This window comes from Rhinatrema bivittatum, unplaced genomic scaffold (assembly GCF_901001135.1).
Source record: "Rhinatrema bivittatum unplaced genomic scaffold, aRhiBiv1.1, whole genome shotgun sequence".
Taxonomy (NCBI): Eukaryota; Metazoa; Chordata; class Amphibia; order Gymnophiona; family Rhinatrematidae; genus Rhinatrema; species Rhinatrema bivittatum.
This window is the reverse complement of record NW_021820281.1, coordinates 484,155-506,940: the sequence shown is the minus strand read 5'-3', so window position 1 is coordinate 506,940 and position 22,786 is coordinate 484,155. Positions and strand designations below refer to the sequence as shown.

The following is a 22,786-nucleotide window of genomic DNA, read 5'->3' as shown; positions in this document are numbered from 1 at the left end:
TTTAATGTTTCTAAAGAAAACACAATAACCAGTTCCAAACCGCTTCCCCCTAAGCAATCTCTGCTAAAATTAAGAAAACCATACATGACTCCCCCATTCACCTGAGAGATATCCCACCATTCCTCTGCTTTGCCTGTAATTTCACAACCTTTATTCTTTCATTAGAATCTAGGTGCCAGCAGAATCCCTGAGAAGGCAAAAGACAACCTTTTCCCCAGCATCTTCCCAACCTGCAGCTCATACAAGTAAGGCTGAGCTTCATGGCATCATGTCTTCTTCCAAGCAAGGTAACCCTGACCATGTCACTCTGCATGTCTCTGGGAGCAACATATTACCTAGCTTCACCAACTCTATGCAGAGCATGAACTCAGTCCATTTTATTTAATCTCACTTATTTTTTGTCAAGAATACATGGAAGGGGAAAATCTCACCTCTGTGACAGAATTCATCATTCTGGGTTTCCCTGAATTTCCAGACCTGCAAATTCCTCTATTCCTTCTGTTTTTATTGATTTACCTGATCGTCCTGATGGGGAACCTCACTATTATAGCCCTGATGTGCCTGGACCCTCGTCTGCATACCCCCATGTACTTTTTCCTCTGTAACTTGTCCTTCCTCGATATTTCTTATACCTCAGTCACCCTCCCAAAACTCCTGGATATCTTCTTAAGGACGGGTCAGAGGATTTCTGCAGTAGGGTGTTTTACACAACTGTATTTTTTTCTGTGTTTATCCTCTGTAGAATTTGTTATTATTTCAGTCATGGCTTATGATCGCTATGTTGCAATCTGTAATCCCCTACGCTATACTATAATTATGAATGAAAGGATTTGTGTACTGATGGCCACAGGGGCCTGGTTCTTTGGGTTCCTGGAACCAATGACACACACTGTCCTGGTATCACATTTCTCTTTTTGTGGTTCCAATGAGATTAACCATTACTTTTGTGATATCTCAGCACTGCTAAAACTCTCCTGCACCAGCACCTCCACCATTAATCACATATCTTATATATGGAGTATCATGTTAGGTCTACCTTTATTTATCTCAACCCTTGTATCTTATATCTACGTCATCTCTAACATCCTGAGGATCCATTCCGCAGAGGGGAGGCACAAAGCCTTCTCCACCTGCTCCTCCCACCTCACGGTCGTTATTCTCTTCTATGGGACCATGCTCTGTTTGTATGTCAGACCAACATCCATGCAGTCACTGGATCAAAACAAGCTCTTTGCTCTGCTGTATAATGTTTTAATTCCCTTGCTTAATCCCGTGATTTACAGCCTCAAAAACAGAGAGGTAAAAGGAGCTTTAAAAAAAGTATTTACCAGAAAATCCTTTCATTCAAAGATCAGAAGAACATTTTCTGTATTTGTGCCTGTCAAGCATCATAGCTCAGGAGGAGTGCAAGGTGTCCAGTTCAGACCCTTTGTCCAAAGCATATCTTATTATTAAGGAGCAATTGGAGATTCCAATAGACAGAAAAATTCGAGAATAACTAGTATGCAATCAAAATGCAAAAATTAGCTAGTTATATTTAGAATATTTGCTGCTGGAAATTACTGTAAGTTCTTTATAATACTTATTAACTGCTAAAATTTATTTTGACTTTATTGATTTTAAACTTTTTGAAAAATAATTTTTTAGTTAGAGAGAAGACCTCAGTATTGGCAAGAGATCCGAATTTTTCAGAAACTTCTTATAAGCCAATTGTTACAGTCACCGGTCTTTTACTCTCTTATTTTAAGTTTTAGTAAAATTGCTTGAACAATTTTTTAATCTCATTAATCAAAGTGTTATTTCCATGTAACTTCAATCTTGATCTGTTGTTTTAAATTCTGATGAAATTAATTCAAGTCACTTACAAAACATATTCAATCATAATGCTGTTGTATGTCTCGATAAATTTCTTATGACGACGTCACTTAATCTACAATGCTACAAAGCTGCTTCAGAAGAAGGTTATCGATAAAAATTAGTCCGCCCTGAAGCAGCGTTGTAGAGAAATGTCAGCCATGTTGGCAGCGGTTAACAAACAAACTTGGGCTAGAGGCATGGCTGTGTGGTTAAAGAAAAATTTACTACATTACAAGTGAAAAATAAGTGCCCTGCCATTATTTAAAGTGTCGGGATATTTGTTGGAATGGAATACTCATTGCAGGACATATAAAGCTGTGTTCTGTTTGATGAAAATTATTTAGAACGGTGTGAATGTTACCCGTCCAAAGTTTAAAAAAGAAGGGCTGAAATACATTTTAATATTTGATATTGATGATTTGCTGTGGAGAAAACTCATAATCAAAGTTAAACATTGAAGTTACATGGAAATAACATTGATTGATAAAAATCACAGTTGTGGGAAAGAAAAGATTAAGTGACATTGTCATAAGAAATTTATCGAGACATACAACAGCATTATGATTGAATATGCTTTGTAAGTGACTTGAATTAATTTCATCAGAATTTAAAACAAGAGAACAAGATTGAAGTTACATGGAAATAACACTTTGAATAAAGAGATTAAAAAAAAAATTCAAGCAATTTTACTAAAACTTAAAATAAGAAAGTAAAAGACCGGTGACTGTAACAATTGGCTTATAAGAAGTTTCTGAAAAATTCGGATCTCTTGCCAATACTGAGGTCTTCTCTCTAACTAAAAAATTATTTGTTCAAAAAGTTTAATTAAGATCAATAAAGTCAAAATAAACTTTAGCAGTTAAGTAATATAAAGAACTTACAGTAATTTCCAGCAGCAAATATTCTAAATATAACTAGCTAATTTTTGCAATTGGAGATTCCACCAAATATTCTCTAGTATTTGCTATGTATGCCTGAAAAGCAAGAGGGGGGATTCCTTAAGGGATGTTAAGTAGGGATGTGAATCGGGTGCCCAATTGTTCCCACTTTCGGGTTCATCTGGCTGCAGGAAAATCTCATTTTCCCGATGATCGACATTTTTTTTTTCATGAAAAAAATCAGTTTTTAGGTTAGTGTATGCTAACTCCTGTTAGCGTGCGATAACAAAAAACTTTTTTTTTATTTTCTGTTACTTTTTGTGCACTAACAAAAATAAATGTGTTTTTTTTGTTAGCGCACACTAACCTGAAAAATGATTTTCACAAAAATTCTGGGGAAAGAGTGTTTGTTTCTTTTTTTAACTGATATATAACAAATTAAGAAATATCGTACAATATTTCAATTCATTATAAAAACGATTCACATCCCTAATGTTAAGGCAGTTTGCTTGGTGGTCCTAACATGGCAAGAAAGCCCAGAGCATTTCAGTTCATCCAACAAGCAAACAAATGGATTGGCTGGGAAGGATGTTTTTTTTTTTAGAAATAACCCAAATAAATAAATATAAATTTTCTACACCAGACCTTAAAACACATACACTGAAAATGGGAAGGGAGAGTGGGTTGTGGAATATTCTGGACTTAAAGGAATCCTGGTCACTTAAGCACAGGATCAGTGTTGGGACCATTCCCGAGGCATGGCTCCTACAGATCAGCTTGGGCTGCTCAGTGCTGATATTCACCACTAGCCTGCCAAAGATACCTAGGAAACTCTAGTCAGTCATGTTGCAGGCATAAAGTTAAGCAAACAGCTTTAGCTGGTCAACTATATCTGGGTACTCAGCCCAAATAAGTTCATGCTGAATATCTAGGTAAGGTTAACTGTATAATTAATTAATGTATATAATATAATAATAATATATAATGTTAATTGTATAATTAACTCTGCTTCTAAATGGCTAGCTCAGCATCAACCTATATGCATTTATCTCTAGCTTTTGGGATATTTCTTTTAAATTCTTTATGACTGTAAGAAATACTTGAAATTCAATTAATAATATAAAAATCTGCAAAAGCTGTTGGTGTCACTAATATTTTTACAAATAAAATGAATAAATTACATTATATTATTGCACAGATGTCTCAAAATATTGGCCTAATGTCATTGTGACTCTACAAATGTCATATCGTAGTACTACAATGATGGTATACTTTATCATCACATGATAAGAAGATGCAGATCACCATTAGGGTAGGTCTTTATATGCTGCCAGCCATTCTCTTGGAAGCTGAGATGAAAATATGTTATCTGAACACAGGCAATCAGTTGCCAGAAGTTTGACCATGAGTGCTCCAGTGATTGGCTAATTGTGAATTGATAATGCCTAACCAGAACGTTATACGAAAGGGTAAATAGAAAGAAGCAATGATTATGGGATTCCTATGCTATTTTATACTCTTTGATAATATATTATATTGTAGACTATGCGTCATTATTTTCCAATTCATTTAATATAATGACTGTAAAGATGACTTATCCAAGAGGTTTGCAAAAATAAAAATAACCATAAAAACATTAATGAGGGAATCTATAGAAAACTCCCTCAGACTAAGAGTTCAGGCAAAGCTGTCTCTCCCAGGCCTCCTTAAGATCCAGACACACAAGGAATTCTGGGTGAAGGGAAGAGCCCCTCACCAGAGTATAGGAACTCAGGGTCTAGAAGGGTTAGACGGGTCTCAGAAAGCAGACAAGAAGCCATCCAATGTTATGTTTCATATTGCCACCAGAACAGCAAGGTGACCTGCATTTGTTTTCCTGTTTTTGCCTTCTCTGTCAAAAGTTCACATAAAGAAACAGTCAAACTCTGCCTCCTTTTTCTTCCTGGCAGTTTTCCAAGCTGCAACTGCCCACAGATGGTGGCAGCAGTAGGAGCTTCTTGCCTAAGCAGAAAGCACAGGAAGAAGGCCACACCTGCAGCTGAAAACAAAACAAAAAACCTACAGAATCTTTTTTCTTTTTATTCCCTGGGTCTTCAAAGTTCCACTTACCCAGCCTTCATTACAACAGACCAAGGGGGATAGCCCTGCCCATGCAGTCAGGGTTCAGGTAGTAATTCAGGGCCAGACAGGTCAGCAGGTTTTCTTTTTCACTCTTATCCTTCCCCTAGAAAGATACCCAATTTGGAGGCAGCTCAGAAAGCATGAAAGATGGAGCAAATGATAGAGCAGTGCATCACTTGAACCATCCCGTTCGGGCCTGCCATGGAAAATTATTTTTCCTGCTGTTCAGGCTTTTTTTTTTTTCCGGGGAACCCGAAATTTTGAGTTAGTGCACGCTACCTCCCATTAGCACTAATGGGAGTTAGCATGCACTAAGTCCCATTAGTGCGCACTAACCCAAAAAAATAATTTTTCCGAAATTTCGGAAAAATCCCGTTCATTTTTAGGGTTCTCTGCACATCCCTAGCAAGTGATACAGGTCCTTACTATCAGGTAGAAGCAACTTCAGAATGCCCTCCAAACCCAAACTGACCAGTAGTAGATGCTGCAAGAACAAGTAATCCAGCAAAACACGATACTAACTCAGGTAACACAGGCCACTGTGACCAGGCCACATCCTTTAGCACCAACAGGAAAAATATAGATATGCTGCTAACTTAGAGGCAACTGGGGTGGAAGGGTCAGAATCAGTGGAAGAGTGGAAGTGTGGAAGAGTGTTATAGCTAGCCCATTTGAGTGGAAAAATGGAGGTGACCCAGAGAACTTAAGACAGGTCCAGAGAGAGGATAAGTCCTTTAAGTGGGCACATGAGCATATACAGAGGGTGAATAGAAAGCTATGATCTGGAGCACAGGTTACAGACCCTATTCCTCCTTATTTTATAATGAAAGAGAACCTAATTTATTGAAAAACAAAGGAAAGTGTGGAAGGAGAATTGATAGAACAACTCAATTTCAAAACCACACCACCAGAAGGATATGCAACTAGTGCACACCTACCTTCTAGGAGGTTATATGGGGCAGGAAAGGACCCTACTGGCACAATTTTGTTGACCAGCCCCACATAAACAGATCCACTTGCATTGCTGGACCTGCCCTATCTGCCAACTCACAAAGCCTGCCAGTGGGCAAGCAGCACCCCTAATACCTATGCCCATCATAGAGATCCCCTTTGAAAGAGTGAGCATGGACCTAGTGGGGCCATTAGAGAGATCTACTCAAGGAAATAAGTACATCCTAATCATTCTTGATTATGCTACAAGACAGTCAGAAGTAGTACCACTACAGAATATGAAGACCTTGACTCTGGCAACTGCCCTAATGGAGGCTTTTTTCATGACTTGGGCTACCCAAGGAAATCTTGATGAATCAAGGGACACTATTTGTGTCCAAGGTAATGAAACAACTCTGCACCTTGCTCAAGGTAAAAACTTTACATACCTCCGTGAATCATACAAGGACTGATGGCCTCATTGAGTGCTACAATCAGATGCTCAAGCTAATGTTGAGGAAATGTGTGAATGAAGACAGCAAGAATTGGGACTTATTGCTACCCTATGTGCTGCTTGCAATCCATGAGGTACCCCAGAGCTCAATGATGTTCTCCTCTCAAGTTAGTGTATGGGAGGAGGCCGAAATGAATTTGGACATATCTTGTGAGACATGAAGACAAAGTGAACCCCAGGCAGTACCTCAGACTACATTCTCTGAGTGAAGGATCACCTAAAATAGCTGGGGAGGGGGCCTGCCTAGGCCTAGAAAAGGCTCAGGCTACCTAAACCCCAGGTTACAATCATCTAGTGAGCCAAAGAGAATTCCAGCCAGGGAACCATGTCCTTGTCCTCTTCTCATCTTCAGAAAGAAATTGTTAGCCTGTTGGCAAGGACCCTATAAAGTTTTGGAGATAAAGAAAACACAAATCTACCATGTAAGTCTTCTGAAGAAGTGGGTTGCACAGGTGTGTGGAATGGTCCAAGAAAAAGAGTTTGGTCCAGAAGTTGGACCTGAAGTGGTTTCAACCCAGGATTCCTTTCAGAGAGCAGCTGTTTGGGTAATTGTCAGGTTCTTGTGGCCTTGTTTGGTCTCTGTTGGAAACAGGATGCTGGGCTTGATGGACCCTTGCTGGGACCCAGCATGGCAATTTCTTATGTTCTTATCACACAGATTGTCAACTTGAATCAGCTGATGGAGCAAAATAAGGTCATCTTTTTGAACCTACCAAGTCGCACCCACTTGGTACAGCACAATATCATTTCACCTCCTGGAGCTGTAGTGCAGCACTCGCCCCAAAGTCCTGGACATCCTCTTAAGGAAGAATCATTGTATTTCTGTAAATAGGTGTTTTGTACAGCTGTATGTTTTCTGTGTTTAGCATGTGTAGAATTTGTTATTATTTCAGTCATGGCTTAAGATCGCTATGTGGCAATTTGTTACTGCCTGCGTTACACTATGCTTATGAACCAGTCTGTGTACTGATGGCTGCAGGGACCTGGATCTTTGGGTGTCTTGAACCAGAGACATACACTGTTCTTGTATCACATTTCTTTTTCTGTGGCTCCAATGAGATTAACCATTTCTGCTGTGAAATTTCACACTGTTAACAACACACCTCTCCTGCGCCAGCCCCTCCACCATTGACTGTATATCATATATATGGAGTGTCATATTAGGTCTATCTCTATCAATTTCAACTCTTGTATCTGATGTTACATTTACCCAGTCAATTTTGGGATAATTAAAATCTCCCATTATTATTGCACTGTCAAATTGTCATGCTCTGAAGCACAGCTGATCCGACATCAGCTGTTCGTCTGCTCAGCCATGGTCCTGCTCTTTTCAGGGGAAGTTGAAACGGCAGCAGCGTCCTCACCAGCCACTCACTCTGACTCCCACCTTACTCTGGCCATATTTTCCTCACCATGAGGAGCTCCCCAGGCTCCCATGGCATTGCCTCACTTGCTGCAGACCACTGCTTTCATTTTTATCGCAGCTCAAAGCTGCTGGCACCAGAAGGCAGCCTCTCCTTCGGGACCTATAATAAAATGTTTTAAAAAACCATTGTAGCCATGCTCTCCAGGCCTCTGAGAGCCCTTTAATCTTCCCAGGCCTCTTTATTTTAAATAAAACAAATTGGGCCATTTTCATTTGGTGCCCCAGGGTCTCAGCACAACATCAGACTTGCTACAGCCCTCCAGCACCACCAGGACAGGACACAGAGAACAGCAAGCCCCCTCCCACCAATTCACATTATGGCTGCTGAATCTCTCAGCAGTCTAGTCTGCAAGGGATCATTGTTACTCAAGTGAGGCTACATCTTTTGGCTCAAGGATCTTCTGATATTGTTTGCCGTCATGGGTACTCCTTGTGAGGGGGCATATAATGACCAAGTGTCTGATGCCTTTTTGTTAGCTGAGCACCAGTCTCTGGGGGTTCAAATCACCAAAAATGGCCAAACAGATGATATAGATGTTAACTTCTGCTACAATTACAGATCATCATAAATTCATAATACAGGCCAAGTGGCATCTGCCACCACCTCAGAATTTCTCCAAGGGGAAATGTCTACTGACCCAGGGCCTAGTTTAGGGCCCCTGTTATACTGAAATCTGGAATTCACTTTGGCAGTTCTGTGAAAGCCATCTTGCACAAGTACACTATGCCTTCATCTCCAGTATTTATGGATTATTTCTTGCACAAGTACACTATGCCTTCATCTCCAGTATTTATGGATTATTTCTTGCACACGTACACTATGCATTCATCTCCAGTATTTATGGATTATTTCTTGCACACCTCCACTATGCCTTCAACTCCAGTATTTATGGATTATTTCTTGCACAAGTACACTATGCCTTCATCTCCAGTATTTATGGATTATTTCTTGCACAAGTACACTATGCCTTCATCTCCAGTATTTATGGCATATTTCTTGCACACGCACACTATGCATTCATCTCCAGTATTTATGGATTATTTCTTGCACACGTACACTATGCCTTCATCCCCAGTATTTATGGATTATTTCTTGCACACGTACACTATGCCTTCATCCCCAGTATTTATGGATTATTTCTTGCACACGTACACTATGCCTTCATCCCCAGTATTTATGGATTATTTCTTGCACACGTACACTATGCCTTCATCTCCAGTATTTATGGATTATTTCTTGCACACGTACACTATGCATTCATCTCCAGTATTTATGGATTATTTCTTGCACAAGTACACTATGCCTTCATCTCCAGTATTTATGGATTATTTCTTGCACACGTACACTATGCCTTCATCTCCAGTATTTATGGATTATTTCTTGCACACGTACACTATGCCTTCATCTCCAGTATGTATGGATTATTTCTTGCACAAGTACACTATGCCTTCATCTCCAGTATTTATGGATTATTTCTTGCACAAGTACACTATGCATTCATCTCCAGTATTTATGGATTATTTCTTGCACAAGTACACTATGCCTTCATCTCCAGTATTTATGGATTATTTCTTGCACAAGTACACTATGCATTCATCTCCAGTATTTATGGATTATTTCTTGCACACGTACACTATGCATTCATCTCCAGTATTTATGGATTATTTCTTGCACAAGTACACTATGCATTCATCTCCAGTATTTATGGATTATTTCTTGCACACGTACACTATGCCTTCATCTCCAGTATTTATGGATTATTTCTTGCACACGTACACTATGCATTCATCTCCAGTATTTATGGATTATTTCTTGCACACGTACACTATGCCTTCATCTCCAGTATTTATGGCATATTTCTTGAATAATTTATAAACCTCTAAAAGTTATTGAATCCACTGCACCTGTAGATACATGTATAAGGAATAAATTATATTAACATTGAACAGACTTTATTTCAATTTATCAGTATATTGTGACTCAACAAATGTAACATCATTGCTAGTAAATGGCATTATTACATGCTCAGAAAATGTTGATCACCATCAAGGCTCTTGCTATGCTGCAGGCTGCCAGCTATTGCCTTGGAAGCTGAGATGAAAATAAACTATAAGGCAGGCAACCAGCTGACAAAAGTTTGACCATGAGTGGTCCAGTGCTTGCATAAAAATGAGTTGAGAATCCCTAACCAGTAGGTTATATAAAAGAATAAATAGAAAAGGCAATGACCATCGAACACGAAAACTTCAGAGAGACACATCACTAGAAAGCAGCAATCCAAAGGATGTGTGGAGATTGCCTAAGAGAAAGGAGTAATAGGTACACTTACTGGATCATTTGGCAGGTGAGAGGAATTTAGCTCCCTGACTTGGCTGCCGGTTATTGTAAGGAAAGGAATTAATCTGAATTATCTACTCCTAGCTAAAAGCCCAGAACATAGTTCCCTGCAGATATCTGAGTTCAGGGCACATTGGTTACTTCAGTCATAGAGGGGAGTGAATACAAGTTTTCATGAGGGGAGATGAAGGGGCAGGGTTCTCCCATGAAATGGTATCTGCAACTAGCTGAGCAATTCACCTCAAACCTGTGTTTAATCATTGAGAAAAGTCCCATTATACAAAGTCAACCCAAGGGGGGAGGGTGCATAATCTTCATAACTCATTGGGGATTCTGAGCATTGTGAAAATCATTGTATTGATAAAATGCATGCTGCATTGAAGAGTTGACATAAATAAATCAGACCATTCAAAGTATGTGAATAATGTGGATAGAAAGATGATGCCTATAAGAACATAAGAACATAAGAAATTGCCATGCTGGGTCAGACCAAGGGTCCATCAAGCCCAGCATCCTGTTTCCAACAGAGGCCAAAACCAGGCCACAAGAACCTGGCAATTACCCAAACACTAAGAAGATCCCATGTTACTGATGCAATTAATAGCAGTGGCTATTCCCTAAGTAAAATTGATTAATAGCCATTAATGGACTTTGAAGTCTATGCATGTGAATGATGTGGTTAGGAGAGTGATACCATTCAGGTCTATGGAGGTGAATGATGTGGTTGGGAGGGAGATACTATTGAAGTCTATGGAGGTGACTGATGTGGTTAGGAGAGTGATACCATTGAAGTTTATGCATGTGAATGATGTGGTTAGGAGAGTGACACCATTGAAGTCTATGGAGGTGAATGATGTGGTTAGTAGGGATGTGCATCCGTTTTCCACGGATTTGTAATCCGCAACTTATTTTTTGCTATCTGTTAAATACGTGGGGAGGCGAAACGCATCGCGACTCCCCACGTATTAAACAGATTTCTGTTTTATTCGGCCTAAATAAAAATTTAAACCCCCCCACCCTCCTGACCCCCCCAAGACATACCAAAACTCCCTGGTGGTCCAGCGGTGGGGTCCGGGAACTCACTCACACCCTCGGTGCTAGTTTCATCATGGCGCCGATAGCCTTTGTCACAGGGGCTACCGGTGCCATTGGTCAGCCCCTGTCACATGGCCATCGGCGCCATCTTGTGCTCCTACCATGTGACAGGGGCTGACCAATGGCACCGGTAGTCCCTGTGACATAGTATGGGTAAAGGCTATCAGCGCCATTTTGAGTCCTGGCATCAGATGGCAGGTCGCTCCGGGACCCCCGTTGGACCCACAGGAAATTTTGGCCAGCTTGGGGGGTCCTCCTGACCCCCACAAGACTTGCCAAAAGTCCAGTGGGGGTCCGGGAGCGACCTCCTTGCACGCTGGCCGTCTGATGCCAATACTCAAAATGGCGCCAATCGCCTTTGCCCTCACTATGACACACATAGTGAGAGCAAAGGCGATCGGCGCCATTTTGAGACTCAAAATCGCCGTCCCATGCCAATACTCAAAATGGCGCCGATCGCAGTCATAGAGAGGGCAAAGGCGATCGGCGCCATTTTGAATATTGGCATCGGACGGCGATTTTGAGTCTCAAAATGGCGCCGATCGCCGTCATAGTGAGGGCAAAGGCGATCGACGCCATTTTGAGTATTGGCATCGGACGGCGATTTTGAGTCTCAAAATGGCGCCGATCGCCTTTGCCCTCACTATGTGTGTCATAGTGAGGGCAAAGGCTATCGGCACCATTTTGAGTCCTGGAATCGGACGGCAGGTCGCTCCCAGACCCCCCGTGGACTTTTGGCAAGTCTTGTGGGGGTCAGGAGGCCCCCCCAAGCTGGCCAAAAGTCTCTGAGGGTCCAACAGTGGTCCCGGAGCGACCTGCCGTCCGATTCCAGGACTCAAAATGGTGCCGATAGCCTTTGCCCATACTATGTCACAGGGGCTACCGGTGCTATTGGTCAGCCCCTGTCACATGGTAGGAGCACAAGATGGTGCCGATGACCATGTGACAGGGGCTGACCAATGGCACCGGTAGCCCCTGTGACAAAAGCTATCGGCGCCATGATGAAACTAGCACCGAGGGTGTGAGTGAGTTCCGGAACCCCACCGCTGGACCACCAGGGAGTTTTGGTAAGTCTTGGGGGGGTCAGGAGGGTGGGGGGTTGTAGTTAATTTTAATTTTAGCTGGGACAATAATTTAACTCGCCATAGTAACGTATTTATAGATTGACAACTTATGGAATTCTCCATACTTCCGCATGAAACGGAATTGACCCCCCCCCCACGAATACGTATCACCTACGAAACAAAAACTTTTTCCCTGCACATCCCTAGTGGTTAGGAGGGTGACACCATTGAAGTCTATGGAGGTGAATGATGTGGTTAGGAGGGTAACACCATTGATGTCTATGGAGGTGAATGATGTGATTAGGAGAGTGATACCATTGAGGTCTATGGCAGTAGTGATCATAATATGATCAAATTTGATTTAATGACTGGAAAAGGAACAGTGTGCAAATCCAAGGCTCTCGTGCTAAACTTTCAAAAGGGAAACTTTGATAAAGAGAAAAATTGTTAGAAAAAAACTGAAAGGAGCAGCTACAAAAGTAAAAAATGTCCAAGAGGCGTGGTCATTGTTAAAAAATACCATTCTAGAAGCACAGTCCAGATGTTTTCCACACATTAAGAAAGGTGGAAAGAAGGCAAAACAATTACCGGCATGGTTAAAAGGGGAGGTGAAAGACGCTATTTTAGCCAAAAGATCTTTATTCAAAAATTGGAAGAAGGATCCAACAGAAGAAAATAGGATAAAGCATAAACATTGGCAAGTTAAATGTAAGACATTGATAAGACAGGCTAAGAGAGAATTTGAAAAGAAGTTGGCTGTAGAGGCAAAAACTCACAGTAAAAACTTTTTTAAATATATCCGAAGCAGAAAGCCTGTGAGGGAGCCAGTTGGACCGTTAGATGATCGAGGGGTTAAAGGGGCACTTAGAGAAGATAAGGCCATCGTGGAAAGATTAAATGATTTCTTTACTTCGATGTTTACTGAAGAGGATGTTGGGGAGGTACCCGTAATGGAGAAGGTTTTCATGGAGGCTGGAGGATAGCAAATGTAACCCCAATATTTAAAAAGAGCTCCAGGGGCGATCCGGGAAACTACAGACCGGTTAGCCTGACTTCAGTGCCAGGAAAAATAGTGGAAAGTGTTCTAAACATCAAAATCACAGAACATATAGAAAGACATGGTTTAATGGAACAAAGTCAGCATGGCTTTACCCAGGGCAAGTCTTGCCTCACAAATCTGCTTCACTTTTTTGAAGGAGTTAATAAACATATGGATAAAGGTGAACCGGTAGATATAGTAAGTTCCTCATGAGAGGCTTCTAGGAAAAGTAAAAAGTCATGGGATAGGTGGCGATGTCCTTTCATGGATTGCAAACTGGCTAAAAGACAGGAAACAGAGAGTAGGATTAAATGGGCAATTTTCTCAGTGGAAGGGAGTGGACAGTGGAGTGCCTCAGGGATCTGTATTGGGACCCTTACTTTTCAATATATTTATAAATGATCTGGAAAGAAATACGAGTGAGATAATCAAATTTGCAGATGACACAAAATTGTTCAGAGTAGTTAAATCACAAGCAGATTGTGATAAATTGCAGGAAGACCTTGTGAGACTGGAAAATTGGGCATCCAAATGTCAGATTAAATTTAATGTGGATAAGTGCAAGGTGATGCATATAGGGAAAAATAACCCATGCTATAATGTTGGGTTCCATATTAGGTGCTACAACCCAAGAAAGAGATCTAGGTGTCATAGTGGATAACACATTGAAATTGTCGGTACAGTGTGCTGCGGCAGTCAAAAAAGCAAACAGAATGTTGGGAATTATTAGAAAGGGAATGGTGAATAAAACGGAAAATGTCATAATGCCTCTGTATCGCCGCATATCAAAAAAGATATAATTGCGATGGAGAAGGTACAGAGAAGGGCTACCAAAATGATAAGGGGAATGGAACAACTCCCCTATGAGGAAAGACTAAAGAGGTTAGGACTTTTCACCTTGGAGAAGAGACGACTGAGGGGGGATATGATAGAAGTGCTTAAAATCATGAGAGGTCTAGAACGGGTAGATGTGAATCGGTTATTTACTCTTTCGTATAGTAGAAAGATTAGGGGGCACTCCATGAAGTTAGCATGGAGCATATTTAAAACTAATCGGAGAAAGTTCTTTTTTACTCAATGCACAATTAAACTCTGGAATTTGTTGCCAGAGAATGTGGTTAGTGCAGTTAATATAGCTGTGTTTAAAAAAGGATTGGATAAGTTCTAGGAGGAGAAGTCCATTAACTGCTATTAAGTTCACTTAGAGAATAGCCACTGCCATTAGCAATGGTTACATGGAATAGACTTAGTTTTTGGGTACTTGCCAGGTTCTTATGGCCTGGATTGGCCACTGTTGGAAACAGGATGCTGGGCTTGATGGACCCTTGGTCTGACCCAGTATGGCATTTTCTTATGTTCTTATGTTCTTATGAATGATGTGGTTAGGAGGGTGACACCATTGAAGTCTATGGAGGTGAATGATGTGGTTAGGAGAGTGATACCATTGAAGACTATGGAGGTGAATTATGTGGGCAGGAGGGTGACACCATTGAAGTCTATGCATGTGAATGAAGTGGTTAGGAAGGTGACACCATTGAAGTCTATGGAGGTGAATGATGTGGTTAGGAAGATGATGCCAATGAAGTCTATGGAGGTGAATGATGTGGTTAGGAGGGTGACACCATTGAAGTCTATGGAGGTGAATGATGTGGTTAGGAAGATGATGCCAATGAAGTCTATGGAGGTGAATGATGTGGTTAGGAGGGTGACACCATTGAAGTCTATGGAGGTGAATGATGTGGATAGGAAGATGATGTCATTGAAGTCTATGGAGGGGAATGATGTGGTTAGGAGGGTGACACCATTGAAGTCTATGGAGGGGAATGATGTGGGTAGGAGGGGTATACCATTGAAATCTTTGGAGGTGAATGATGTGGTTAGGAGGGTGACACCATTGAAGTCTATGGAGGGGAATGATGTGGTTAGGAGGGTGACACCATTGAAGTCTATGGAGGGGAATGATGTGTTAGGAGGTTGACACCATTGAAGTCTATGGAGGGGAATGATGTGTTAGGAGGTTGACACCATTGAAGTCTATGGAGGGGAATGATGTGGTTAGGAGGGTGACACCATTGAAGTCTATGGAGGTGAATGATGTGGTTAGGAAGGTGATACCATTGATGTCCATGGAGGTGAATTACATAGGAATGTGATACCTGTTACACCCACCAGCTGAAGCCACCCGATGACCAGCACAACTCACCCAATGTCTTACTTCGTTCCTTGCTCCGGGTGTTCTCGTGGCCGCAGCCAGCTATTGCTGCCAAGCTCCGCCAGACCTCCAGGACTCCACATGGCAGCCGGGACACCACCGACCAGTGTTCCAACTTGGGCCCTCCCTAGGCGCATGCACGTGCCACCAGCCCTCCTTTTAAAGGTCCTTCAGCAGGAACTTCAGTGCCATCCCCGGCTGATGACATCAGAACCCCAGAATATTTAAGGACGGCCTCTCTCTTCCACTAACTGACTTGGCAACAAGTCTCTTGGTTCCTGCTTTGGTGCTTCGGCCCTAACCCTCCAGATCTGTTGTTCCTGCGCTACGGGTCTCTGCCTTGCTTCCCGCTCTATGGAATTCAGCTTCTTCACTCCTGCTCCATGAGGCTTGCCCCATGCTTCTACCTCACAGGATCCTGCTACTGCTCTCCTGCCTTTCAGGGTTCATCTCAGCGCTTCTATACCATGGGATCCTGCTACTGCACTCCTGCTCCTTGGGGCCTGCCTCAGCGCTTCCACACCTGGGACCCTGTCTCTACACCCCTGCTCCTCAGGGTATGCCTCAGCGCTTCTACACCATGGGACCATGTCTCTGCGCTCCCATTTCTCGGAGTCTGCCTTAGCGCTTCTACACCTTGGGACCCTGTCTCTGCGCTCTCGTTTCTCGGGGTCTGCCTTAGTGCTTCTATACCTCGGGACCCTGTCTCTGCACTTCTGCTCCTCAGGGTCTACCTCAGCACTTCTACATCATGGGATCCTGCTACTGCACTGCTGCTCCTCAGGTCCTACACCAGCGCGTCTACTTCACAAGATCCTGCTACAGTGTCTCCGCTCCACAGAGCCTGCTTCAGTGCTCTATTCCACAGGTTCCTGCTCCTGCACTCCTGTTCCATGGGGCCTGTCCCACACGATCCTGCTGTAGTGCCCTGGGAATTGCTGCAGCACCTCTTCCCTAGGTGCCTGCTCCTCTTTCTCCTTGAGGGCACCATGTCCTCGGACTGGACCTGACCTCCCTGATTCTCCCTGCCTTCATCCAGCTGTATCTCCAGGAACAGCCATGCAGAGCCCTTGGTTGCCAGCCCCGGCAACCAAGGGCTCAACCTGCAGGGAATGTGGGCTAGTACTGGCAAAGTTCCTGTTAGCCTCTGCTCCCAGCCAGCCTTGCCTTTTGATGGTGGAGACCTGTGGGACTGAACCCCACAGGTCGCACCAACATTTCGTAACAATACCATTGAAGTCTATGGAAGTAAATGACGTGGTTAGGAGGAGGATATCATTGAAGTCTATGGAGGTGAACGATGTGGTTAGGAGAGTGATACTACTGAAGTCTATGGAGGTGAATGATGTGGTTAGGAGGGAAATTCCACTTATATCTATGGAGATGAATGATGTGGTTAGGAGGATAATTCTTTGATATTTGTGGAAACAAATGACACAAGGAAGAGAGACTGAAGAGGCAATGCCATTAGAGTTTATGGAATTGAATACCAGGGCCAAACTAGACTAAGCTGCGAATTAGGAATCTAAGATTAAGAACATAAGAACATAATATTGATTAGCATTTTATGACAACACAGAGTGAGGCTAATTTCTGAGATTAAAGCAGTGGACTTTTCAGATGTTGTCTCTATAAAGCATCCCAGTAGCCAAAAGAATGCTTAGAAATCAGTGCCCTGCTGCCCCTTCACCTGAATGACATCATATCTGCAGCTTTTTAGGTGTTTTTGTTTTGCAGTGCAGCTGGCAGGGGCTGCAGGAGAGGGATTTTTTGCATAGTCCTCTCTACCTTGCTCCCAAGCTGCTGAAGGTGATGAAAGTAATTTCAGTGCTTCCAAGACCAGGCAGCCCCTTTAACCTCACCCAATACTGAGGGTGACCATTTTTAGGCTGCGCCTCAGAGCACCACTTCCTGACATGGAGGGCTGATATGGGGCATCTAGAACACTATGAGAATTTATTTTTTTAGACATCACTCATCCTATGTTGGAGAGGTTAATGGTTTTAATTGATTAATATATCAAATTTAAAAGAAATAACATCAAAATGTTCCAGCTATCTCAAATTAAATGGTTTCTTTATGTTATTTTCTCTTTATAGCATATATGCAGTATTATTGGATATTTTATTCATTACATTATTTTGTATCATGTCAACATTTCCAAACAGATGAACAAACATAGCTTTAATTACTGGGCAAAGAATCAGAGCAGTGGGATTAATTTTACTCAGTAGTGTGTGTGAGTATTAAATGTCTGGAGATTTCTTGGAGCATTGCAACATCTCACTGTGGAATTTGGCTTCCTGTGAAGATTGGATCCCTGAGGTCTTCTAAGAAATGTTAAATCCTTCTGAAAAATCTTAGATGAATTACACCTGGCTGTGCAGGTAGGTGAAGCAGACGATGGAGGGAGGTGTAGAGGATTGTGAGGCATCTGATGGCAGAATGAGACTGAGTTCTATTTTATCCTCAGCAGACTCCCAGCACCAGGATTCTAGTTTGTGTCTGAAGTGTTTCTTTGGGGGCTAACAGCTGGATCTAGTGCTGGGGATGTATGAATTTCAGGTACACATTTCCTGCTGGTAGAGGAAACCTGTCAGTAGACAGACAGATAGGGCAATCCGTACAGATGACCGAGGTCAGCATGTGGAGCTACAGTATCTTCCAGGGGCACATTGTGGTCAGGGATGAACAAATCAATGGGTGGATCTACGGAGGACCCAGTGGTCATAGGTTTGTGTTTTCACTGATGACACAGGTAGAGCAGTAAGGAAGTCATGTAGAGCATGTACAGGGAATTAGCAGACAAGTCAATGGTCAGAACCTACAAGGTACCGACAGCACCATGCTTAACTCCAGGGAGGCTGAGGCAGATTTGGAGGTTCACTACCTGCCTGAGATGGTTGTGATTGTGTGAGAATATAAGTGGTATTACTGAGATGTAGTGGCATGGGACCTCTGGTTACACCAAAAGCCTTACTCATTTTTCATATAGAGATAGGGATCAGAAGAGATGGTCGAGTCTGAGTTAGTCCCCGTTCTCAAGGAATAGAATTAACAACTGACTCTATCCCATTAGGGCAGGCGGATCCCTTCCCTAATGCTTGCTAACTGAAGAGGTAGCAATCCCCAAGGCTTCCCAGTTAAAAACTGTTAATGAACCCATTTTCGAGAAATGCATCCAAGCCTTTTTAAATCCATCTATACTACTAGCCTTGACCACATCCTCTGCTGTTCCCTGAAAAAATACTTTCCTAAATGTGTTTTAAATATTCTACCAGTTACTTTCATGGTGGGCCCCCGAGTCCTATTATTATTTGAAAAGTTACATAACCATTCCCTGTTTACTCATTCCACCCCGCTCATGATTTAATAATCGCTATCATATCTCTTCTCAGCCAGCTCTTCTCTACATCACTTTGATTTTATGAAAAGAAAGACGATTAAGAAAACTGAATAAGCTCATAAACTAATATGGGGATCGTTCATAGCACGATGTGCACAGTGGAATGATGAGCCCCGAAGAAAAAAGGGGCAGGGAGAGCTCTAGTGTGCACCCAGTTGCATTACGATGGTGCATTTTCACCCACCACAGTTGCAGTGTGGTGCACACCATCACCCCCATAGTGCCACTGTAAAAGGTGGTGTTATTTCCAGCGCTAATGTTTAAAACATTATCGCCTGCAGTGGTACCAGAAATAACATTTCCCTAACACTGTCCAAACCCTGCCCTAACCCCTCTCCTTTCCCTCATTTACATTGTAGCACCGCTGTGTTTTGGCTATCGCATGTGGTAGGGCACTATGCGTGTGATTATGCTCTCATGCACGCGATAACCTCACATTGTATTTTGATAAATGCCCCTATAAGAGCCCTAATCTGTTTCTTTATTTATAATGTTACAGAATGAATACAAGCCCTAACCTGTCTAATCTTTCTTCATAAGAGAGTTGTTCAATCCCCTTGTTCATTTTTGTCACCCTCCTCTGTACCTTTTCTAGTTCCACTATATATTTTTTGTTTGAGATGAGCAAACAAAACTGCATGCAGTACTCAAGGTGTGTCTGCATCATGGATAAAAACAGAAGCATTACGGAATCATTTAAGTAAGGAGTTAATTGGTTAGATCCATAGGTAGCTGCTCAAACTCTGGACAGGCCTGAGGGTGGGGGAGAGCGGCACATCTGGAATGCAAAATTAACTGAATGGTTTTAATTTTTATTGCGAGCCAGGCCTGGTTACAGCCGATTTAAATCCAGCTGGCTGTGTTTTACTGGTTAGATTTAAACTTAATTTAATCTATATCCTAGCCAACTATTAGGCTGATCTTTGAAGTGGGCACTGCAGGGTGCAAGGCAAATCAAGCAGTGTGGGGCCCCTTTAATATTTTTATATGTTCTGCTTGTTTCCTCCTTGGCCCAAGCGGCTCACAGTACATGAAGAGCAGTATTTTGTTTTTATTTTTTTGGCCATACAGGTGCATCGATAGAAAAGCAGGGGCCCGATGATGCTGTGTCTGGTGCAGGCATCTCCCGGTCACTCCCGCTTCCTCCAGGCACAGCACATTGGAATTGTGGGATGGAATATTTGCTGCTGTGGATGAGACTACATCAGTGACATGGGATCTACCCAGAGAGGGGCCCAGTGAAATTGGCCTGATTCATCCTCCTCCTTCCCCTTCCCTTCCCATGGATGGCACTGAGTGCCGTTCTGAATGTCGGCTCCTATGATATTCTCAGTTTGGTTATCTATTTCTTTCCAAATAATTTCTAACCTTCTAGTTGCATTTTTGTTTTATTGTGTCTGCAGGGAGAAAAATGGAATCTGGCAACCAGAGCTCAGGCAGAGAATTCATTTTGCTGGGGTTTTCTCACCTCCCACAGCTGAAGGTTTTGCTTTTCGTCATCTTCCTCATCCTGTATGCAGTCACCCTGATAGGCAACCTGGCCATCATCATGATATCATGGCTGGATCCTTGCCTTCACACCCCCATGTACTTCTTCCTCACTAATCTGTCCTTCCTTGATATCTGCTCTACCACAACCAGTATGCCCAACCTGTTGGTCAACCTCCTGGCTGAGAAAAGGAGCATATCCTTCATTGGCTGCATGGTACAACTACACTTCTTCATATCTGTGGGTGGTACAGAATGTGTCCTCCTAATGGTCATGGCTTATGACCGTTACATTGCGATATGCCAACCCCTGCATTATATCATGGCGATGAGCAAGAGACTTTGCACTTGGCTGGCGGTCATTTCCTGGCTCGCCGGGTTCCTAAACTCACTAATCCAGACCATCATAATCTCTCAACTGGCCTTCTGCCATTCCAACGTCATCAACCACTACCTGTGTGATATCCCACCAGTATTAGAAATAGCCTGCGGTGATGCCCATATCACGGACGTCTCCGTCCCCATCGCTAGCTTTCTGCTGGTGATGATCCCCTTTCTCATCATCTTGGTTTCTTACATTCACATTGGCATGGCTGTCCTGAGAATCCCTTCTGCAAAGGGGAGACACAAAGCCTTCTCCACCTGTACCTCCCACCTCACTGTGGTCCTCTTGTACTTTGGGACAGCCATTTTCATGTACACACGACCCAAGGCCAACTATTCCATGGAGAGGGACCGGGTAGTTTCTTTGCTGTACTGTGCTGTGGTCCCAATGTTGAATCCAGTTATCTATACCTTGAGAAACCAGGAAGTCAGACAGGCTCTGGGAAAAGTGGGCAGTAGGATGGTCTCCCTCATGATGTAAGGCACAACTTAGAATGATCTTTGATGATAAAACATTAAAAAACAAAAGCAGTTGATATCTCAGGGGACTGCTGTAAGTACTGACTGTTGAAATGTATCACCATAAACACTGCAAGACATACTAATGGACTTCACTGCTTGCAAGTGACCAGGGGCTGTAGCTATTGGGCCACAGTGTTGCTGGTGCCAATTTTTATATGTATTTATTTTTTCCATTTAATGAGAAATTACATACAGGTTCAAGGAGTCACTGTCCTAAAGTACCTGAGACAATGCTTGATAAAGCAGTTTCTTTGAAGTCACAGAAAGTACCTGTGGCAGACATAGGTCACCTGGTTCCTAACCCGACACCCTGTTTACTAGGCCATCCTCTCTTCCTGGTAAGCTCCTGACTTCAAAGAGATTTCCAGTGCCAGTTGGAACAGAGCTGCAGATTTTCTAAGTATACCATCGGCTGTGGATGGGGATTAGCGTACATTGTTCCTTCCCACCTACCCCTGGAGCACATCTAAGGAGCTGCCACAGGTGAAGAAGCTGCATAGCTGTGTAGGTTGAAAGATGCTCGGAAGTCAACTGGTTAATATAAACATAGAATAAGATGGCAGATAAGGACATCAAGGCCTATCCAGTATCTGCCTGTTCTGCTTTCCTAGTTGAATATTACAGAACATATTACATCTATGACTTTCCCCTCAGTCCCCCATCAAGAATCCTCTGTGTCTGAACCAGGTTTTCCTCTTTCCACCCCTCTCCCTACTGTTGAAGATCCTCCATGCCCGTCTCAAACTTTCTTGAATTCCAGAATCATTCCAGCCTCCCCCATTACCTTGCATCATCCACCCTTCCTGTTAAAATATGCTTCCTTATATTGCTCCTGACTCTACCTCATGCAACTTCATATTATGACCCTTTGGAGCTTCCTTTCCACTAAAAAAAATATTTCCTTCTTCCTTCTTATTTATTAATAAAAATATCTTCCAAGTCCTTCCAGCATCTTACTGCTTAAGAGTGTTCCCTCTCTCTCACTTCTGTGATCATCCAGAGGCGAGTGTAAGACAAAACACACAGGGATAGATATTCAAAAGCCATTTAGATGGATAGCTTAAAGTTATTAATCTGACACTTCTTGGGGAGAGGATCCGAGATGGCTCCCTGAATGGACGCACACTGCAATGCTCCTACAAGACTCGCCTTACCTCTTGTAATTTATTTTCCTCTTAATCTAAATGCCTCAAAAGAGAGAAGGGAGAGTGAGGGTCTATCCACCCGAGCCCTCACTCCCCGCAGGTCAGCATATTATATCGCAGTATGCATCCCCCATACCACAAATTGGGGCATCGAGCCCCACTGGCGGGTCGGGAGAAGGAATCCCTTCGCTGCCTGGGGAGATATCGCTGACCACATCGGAACCACGAGAACAGCCGAAAGCAATTTCTTCACGCACTCCCAAAGCTGTAGAGTCGCCGGTGAGAGATGTCACAGGAGTGACCCTATCGAGGGACAGCAGGGCAACACTGCGGAGTGGGAGAGGCTACCAGATTCCTTTGTATCTCC

At 42.7% G+C, this 22,786-nt stretch overlaps 1 protein-coding gene across 1 annotated transcript; it reads left to right on the top strand.

Moving 5' to 3' along the window:
* Positions 1-20,291: 20,291 nt before the first annotated feature.
* Positions 20,292-21,233, top strand: LOC115081352 (olfactory receptor 5V1-like). The gene has a single exon (XM_029585832.1). The coding sequence runs from the start codon at positions 20,292-20,294 to the stop codon at positions 21,231-21,233; it is 942 nt and encodes a 313-aa protein (XP_029441692.1).
* Positions 21,234-22,786: the final 1,553 nt, after the last annotated feature.